The 6437-nt window shown below is 59.8% G+C and overlaps 1 protein-coding gene across 1 annotated transcript; it reads left to right on the forward strand.

The window, feature by feature from the left end:
- The first annotated feature begins 806 nt into the window (after positions 1 to 806).
- On the forward strand, positions 807 to 2189 carry CUNH11orf96 (chromosome unknown C11orf96 homolog). The gene has a single exon (XM_068166818.1). The coding sequence runs from the start codon at positions 1465 to 1467 to the stop codon at positions 1831 to 1833; it is 369 nt and encodes a 122-aa protein (XP_068022919.1). The 5' UTR covers positions 807 to 1464; the 3' UTR covers positions 1834 to 2189.
- The last annotated feature ends 4248 nt before the right edge of the window (positions 2190 to 6437 follow it).

Below are 6437 nucleotides of genomic sequence, written 5' to 3' on the forward strand. Positions count from 1 at the left end.
CTCCTTGGATGCTCAGCTGCTCGGCAGGGCTTGGTCCTGCTCAGCTCAGCAGCACTTCTCTGTTGGGTTTGTGTCTGAGGGTTTGATTCTGCATCCTAGCACAGAAGCCAAAGGGGAGGAGAGACATTTAGGATCCCTACAAAAAGGAGACAAGACAGGGGTGGTAGAACTGGGAATCAGACCCCAGTGCCAAAGCCCTGCTGGATCCCACTGTCCTGAGTCCTGCTGCTGTGGGATCCCCGTGCCCTGAGTCCTTCTGAACCCTCTCTCGCGAGTCCTGCTGAACCTTGTGCTCCTGGATCCCAGGGTCCTGAGTCCTGCTGAACCCTCTGCTGATGGATTCCAGTGTCCTGAGTCCTACTGGATCCAACCCTCTGCTTCCAGATCTCAGTGTCATGAGTCCTGCTGAACCCTCTGCTGGTGCATCTCAGTGCCCTGAGTCCTGCTGGATCCAACCTTGTGCTGCCGGATCCCAGTGCCCTGAGTCCTGCTGATCCCTTTGCTGTTGGATTCCAGCGCCCTGAGTTATATCGGACCCTCTGCCGCCGATCCTCGGGGGGTGGAAGGGGAGCACGGTGGTGGCACAGCGCGAACGGAGCTCCGGGGGCGGGCACGCACCGGTGGCGGCAGCAGCGCCTCCACACCTAGCCCTTCCCCTCCCCGCTTCCGAGGAGGGACCGGGGGCGGCGGCGGTGGCGGCGCGGCCGGGGAGGCGCCAGGCGGCGCGGCCGGGCTCGGCGGACCGCGGGTGGGCTCGATGCGCTCTGAGCATGCTCCCGCGGGGGCCGCCGCCGCTATATAACGGCACCGAGCGACGGCGGCAGCGGCTGTGCTCCAGCGGGAGGTAGGCAACGAGCTGCGCTCCGCACCGGTCTGCGCCTCTCGGCTACGATCCGCACCTCTCGGCTACGATCCGCACCTCTCGGCTGCGATCCGCACCTCTCGGCTACGATCCGCACCTCTCGGCTACGATCCGCACCGCGCCGGACCTCTCCAGTCGGTACCGCACGTCCCCGGAGCGCTCCGCACCGGGCCGCGCCGCTCCGATCCGCTTCGCACCGCACGGCGCTTCTTCGGCCGCTGCCGGACCGATCAGTCCCGGACCGAGCCTCTCCACTGCGAGCCGTGCACCAGACGACATCGCACCCTACCGCCCGGCGCCTCTTCCGCCGGTACCGCACCGAGTAGCTGCGCAGCGGTGAGCCTCGCACCGCTCCCTACCGCACGTCTCCGGCCGGTCCCGCGGCGATCGGCCCCGCACCGCGCAGCACCTCTCCGGTGAGCCCCGCACCGTCCTTCTCCGCCAAGGCACTCTCCGCACTTCCCTGCGCAGTTCAGCCCCGCGGGGCCGGTCTCAGCCCTCCCTCCCAGCGGCGCCCCGTCCCCGGCACGGCCGTGGCAGCGCGCCCCGCTCCGCCGGCCCCCGCGGAGGTCGGTGCCCCGGCCGGTGCCCCGGGCAGCAGGATGGCGGCCGCCGCCAAGCCGGCCGAGCTGCTGGGGGTCTGCTCCAGCTACCAGGCGGTGATGCCTCACTTCGTCTGCGTGTCCGAGGAGTTCCCCTCTCCGGCCCGCCCGGCCAAGACCCCCAAAGGCAAGCTGCGGCGGCCGCGCCAGTCCCGCTTCAAGACCCAGCCGGTGACTTTCGACGAGATCCAAGAGGTGGAGGAGGAAGGGGTGTCCCCCATGGAAGAGGAGAAGGCCAAGAAGTCCTTCCTGCAGTCCCTGGAGTGCCTGCGGAGGAGCACCCAGAACCTCAGCCTGCAGCGAGACCGCCTGGGCAGCTGCCGCCTCCGCAACAGCCTGGACTCCAGCGACTCTGACTCGGCCCTCTGAGGGCTCGCTGGTGGGACCCTGCCCGGCGCGGTGGGACCCTGCCCGGCGCGGTGGGACCCTGCGGGACCCGAGCAGCCCCCCCCGGGCCGGGATGTTTTATAAGCAAGCGCTGTTGTCCCTTCGTTTCTACTCGATTGTACCAAACTCTCCCTTTCCAAGGACCTGCATTTTAACTCTCTGGTGTTTTTCTACTCCTCAGAAGAGCTGAGCTGGTTGAGAAGCATGGAGCTGCTGGCCTGGGTATTTATTTTTGCATTTCAAGGGTTGGACTGAGTTAATTTAATATGTTTCTACCTGAATGTCTGCTATTATTTCCATAAAAAAAGAGTAATAAACCTGGATATATTTGCACAGTACCTACCAGACTGCCCTTATTTATATGGGGGGGGGGGGAGAGGGAAACCTTGCTGGCTTCTTCCAGTCTCCTTCACCTCTTGGAGGGCTGCAGGGCTTTGGAGGGCTGTCGGTGGTGCTCTCCTCAGGGAGGCTCCACTGTCTGTGCTTAGGTACAAACCCAAGGGCCAAGGCTTGAGACAGCTTAGTTTGCTCCTTCGAGGTCTTTGTGTTGACTCTGGTTGGTGTTTTAGGATTGGATTGTTTACAACCTGAGAACCAAGAGAGCTCACCGAGTCCAGCTGTACTTTCCTGTTCTCAGCCCAGTTGGGTTTGTTCCCTTCTGCCCCATACATCAGTGCTGCAGGTGGAACTCAGTCGTGAGGGGGTTTTGTTTGCCAGGTGGACAGGGAGGTGAAGGAGCAGGCTGTGGTGGCTGGGGGGCAGGAATGAAGTTCTGGGGCTGGAGGCTGTCCCTGCACCCTGGTGTAAAAGATGTTTCTCTGTGGTGCTCTGTGCTGTGGAGCATCTGCAGCTCCCTGCAGCATGAGGAGCAAATTCCTGCACTGGGAATCTGGTGTAACCCCCTCGGAGCATCTTCCTTCTGGGCAAGCCTTTGGCCACTCCAGCTTCCCAGCTAGCAGCCCAAAGTGGGTTGCAGGCTTTGTTATTTCTGTGCCCAGGGTTTGCTGGGGAGATGGAGCTCCCCTTGTGCCCTGCCCTGAGGTGAAACCCCAAGCAGGAATGGAGAGCTTTCCGAGCTCCCTGGCAGAAGGAGACCCAGCTGACCAGGGGAAGCTCAGGTGCTCAACCCACCAGGTAAGGAAAGAGGGCTGGAGGTCTTACCCAGTAAAAGAATCACTTAAAATACCCTGACCCCCCCACCCCCTCTTGCAAGCAGCCTGAGAAACATTTCCTCTTCCTTTACTGTTGCAGCCTGACCCTGCTCAGCATGTTTCTGGCACTGCTTCTACCTCCAGGCTGACCTCCAGGCCAGCCTTCAGCTGGGCTGGGCAAGGAATAACCAGCAGCCAGGCTGATTGTCCTCAACAAATCCCTGATGCTGTGGCAGGTTTGGGGTTGGGAAAGGCTCTTCAAACATTGGTGGGAACTCACAAGCCCAGTGCCTCACACTGCATAATGCACCCAGCAGGCTCAGGAGCTCCGGGTGGCTTCCAGAGGATGTCCAGCACCCTCCTCACACATGGCAGGATCCAGACTGCTTTCCAGTCTGGCTCTACTTCCAGCTCATGGTGCAAATGTGCCCCTGGGACAGACAAAGAGTGTGGGAGCTTCAAGAGGCTGCTGAGCTTGTGACCCTCTTCCCTGCTTCTCGTCCCTGGGAGTGGCAGCAGGGATGAAGAGCAGGAGGCAATTGGGGCTGCTCAGCCTGGAGAAGGGAGACCTCGGAGCAGCCTGCCAGTACCTGAAGGGGCTCCAGGAGAGCTGGGGAGGGACTTTTTGCAAGGGCTTGGAGTAACAGGACAAGGGACAATGACTTTGAGCTGGGAGAAGGGAGAGTGAGACTGGAGATGAGGAAGAAATCCTTTGCAGTGAGGGTGGGGAGGCTCTGGCACAGGCTGCCCTGGGAGGCTGTGGAGGCCTCTCCCCTGGAGGTGTTCATGGCCGGGTTGGATGAGGCCTTGAGCAACCTGGGCTGGTGGAGGGTGTCCCTGCCCATGGCAGGTGGTTTGGAGCTGGATTTTGAAGGTCCCTTCCAAGCCAAAAGGTTCTGTGATTTCCCTCCAGCCTTTGCTTCGGGGTTGTGACCGTGCGGGGCCGAGCCGCAGCGCCTCGGAGGTTCACCCTCCTGCGAGGAAGCAGCAACCACGCTCCCTTTTCCTGTTCCAGGAGACAAGTCTGGATGTTAGCCAGCCAGAGGACAAAGAGGGGGTGAGAAGCTGTTGGGAGCATAATACTGGAGAGGGGAAAAAAAAAGAGGCAGCCATGTTCCAGTGGTTCAAAGTGGAGCAGCTTCTCTCAGCTGTTCTTTGTTAAGGTCGCTCTGCTGAGTGAGTAACCCAGGAGGTGGTTGGTGCTAAAGATAGGCTTGGAGTTTGTCTTCCAGACAGCTGCACTCAAGGCAAAGGGATGCAGAGCTAGAAGGGTTCAGCTCTGTCATGGCTGAATCATGGATGGTTGGAGCCTGTCCCCCACTCAAGAGCCCCCAGCAGATGCTGGTGGTGGTGAGGCTCAGCAGGGCAGTGAGGAGGCACAACTGTGTCCTGTGTCTGCACAGCAAGGAGCTGGGGGGGAGCAAAAAGCTTCAGCTGCAAAGTGGTCCTTGAGCTCTCTTCCTGTTTTGTGTCCCTAGCACCACAGAATCGTTTTGGTTGGACAGGACCTTGAAGATCATTGAGTCCAACCCTCACCCAGCACTGCCAGCTCACCGCTGAGCCATGGCCCCCAGCACCACATCTGCACAGCTTGGGAACCCTCCAGGGGTGGGGACTCCACCACTGCCCTGGGCAGCCTGGGCCAGGGCTTGACAACCCTTTTGGGGAGGAAATTGTTCCTCGTGTCCAACCTAAACCTCCCCTGGTGCAACTTGAGGCCATTTCCTCTGTTCCTGTCACTTGTTCCTTGGGACAAGAGCCCAACCCCCACCTGCCTGCAGCCTCTTCTCAGGGAGCTTCAGAGAGCAATGAGGTCTCCCTCAGCCTCCTCTTCTCCACACTGAACACCCCCAGTTCCTTCAGCTGCTCCTCCCCCCCCAGCCCTCCTCTCCACACCCTTCCCCAGCTTCACTGCCCCTCTTTTTCCTGGTCCAACTCCCCAGTATCCTTCCTGGAGTGGGAGGCCTCAGCCTGTTCCCTTCAGGCTGGAGAGCATTCCCCTCTCTGCGCTCCTGTTGAGGTGCTGCAGCGCTGTGCTGCTGCCCTCGCTGGTGCAGAGGATCTGTAACTCCACACTCTGCCTGGGCCTGACCAGTGTAGAGGAGATCTGGGTGCTGCAGTATCATGTCTCTCTGGGAAGAGAAGTCCTCTCTCTGGGAAGAGAAGTCCTCTCTCTGGACAAGCTTTTTCTGCTTTCCTTCCTTTCTAGCTGCAATTTGATGCCCACCCCAACGGGTTGAGGACAGCTTCCCTCTCCTAGCTGTGTTATGCCCCATGAGTGTAGCACTGGCACAGGTTGCCCAGGGAGGTGGTGGAAGCTTCTTCCCTGGAGATATCCAAGGTGAGGCTGGACAGGGCCCTGATCTAGTTGGGGATGCCTTGGATAACTTCTCCCACCTTTGGGTTCGTAGTGACTCAACCAGGGGCACAGCAGAGCTATGAGAACAAGTCTGAAAAGCTGCTTGAAAGCCCTGTGCTGGGCTCTGGCTGATGGTCTCCTGACCCTTGCCTGTGCTCTGCATCCTGCAGGACATTACCTGACTGCCCTAAGCTACCCTCCAAAGCCACACAAACCATGGGGCACAAACTGTTTGTCAGCCTGATGATGTGCCAATTGCCACGGAGTGGAGGCCAAGGAGCAAGCTGCTCACAGTGGTTCTCAGGTGGGGGCTTTGGAAGCCACCAGAGAGATCAGTGTGGTCCTCCAGGCTGCATTTAACCCTGTTTGAAGCTCAGCTCCCATGGAACAGCTCAGCTTGAGCTGTCTTGTACATAGGCCATGGGAATGCTCAGGGGGTTGGAGCAGCTCTGCTGTGAGGAGAGGCTGAGGGAGCTGGGGGTGTTCAGCCTGGAGAGGAGAAGGCTCTGGGGAGACCTAAGAGCAGCCTGCCAGGACCTGAAGGGGGCTGCAGGAAGGCTGCAGAGAGACTGTTTGCAAAGGCCTGCAGGGACAGGAGCAGGGGCAATGGCTTCAAACTAGAGCAGAGCAGATTGAGATTGGATGTGAGGAAGAAGTTCTTGACCATGAGGGTGGTGGAACACTGGCACAGGCTGCCCAGGGAGGTGGTTGAGGCTCCTTCCCTGGAGATACTCAAGGTGAGGCTGGATGAGGCCCTGGGCAGCCTGATGTGGTTGGGGATGTCCCTGCTGGCTGTGGGGAGGTTGGGCTGGGTGAGCTCTGGAGGTCCCTTCCAGCCTGGAGCATTCTGTGATTTTGGGGGGGTGGGAACCCCTGAGGGAGGTGCAGAGAGAGCTGAAACCCGTGAGCAGAGCTTGGGCTGCCTGTGTGGTGATGCATCAATGCCTTGGGTTTGTGGTTTAGCTTCTCACAGCCATCTCAACAAGAGTGTGGATGCCACACACAGGGCTTCAGCAAGCCTGGCTGCTACCTTCAGGGGCATTGTTTTAATCATAGAATGGTTGGGGTTGGAAGGA

The sequence above is a fragment of the Melanerpes formicivorus genome, unplaced genomic scaffold (assembly GCF_026170545.1).
Source record: "Melanerpes formicivorus ecotype bairdi unplaced genomic scaffold, bMelFor1.0.p_v2 SCAF_108, whole genome shotgun sequence".
Classification (NCBI taxonomy): domain Eukaryota; kingdom Metazoa; phylum Chordata; class Aves; order Piciformes; family Picidae; genus Melanerpes; species Melanerpes formicivorus.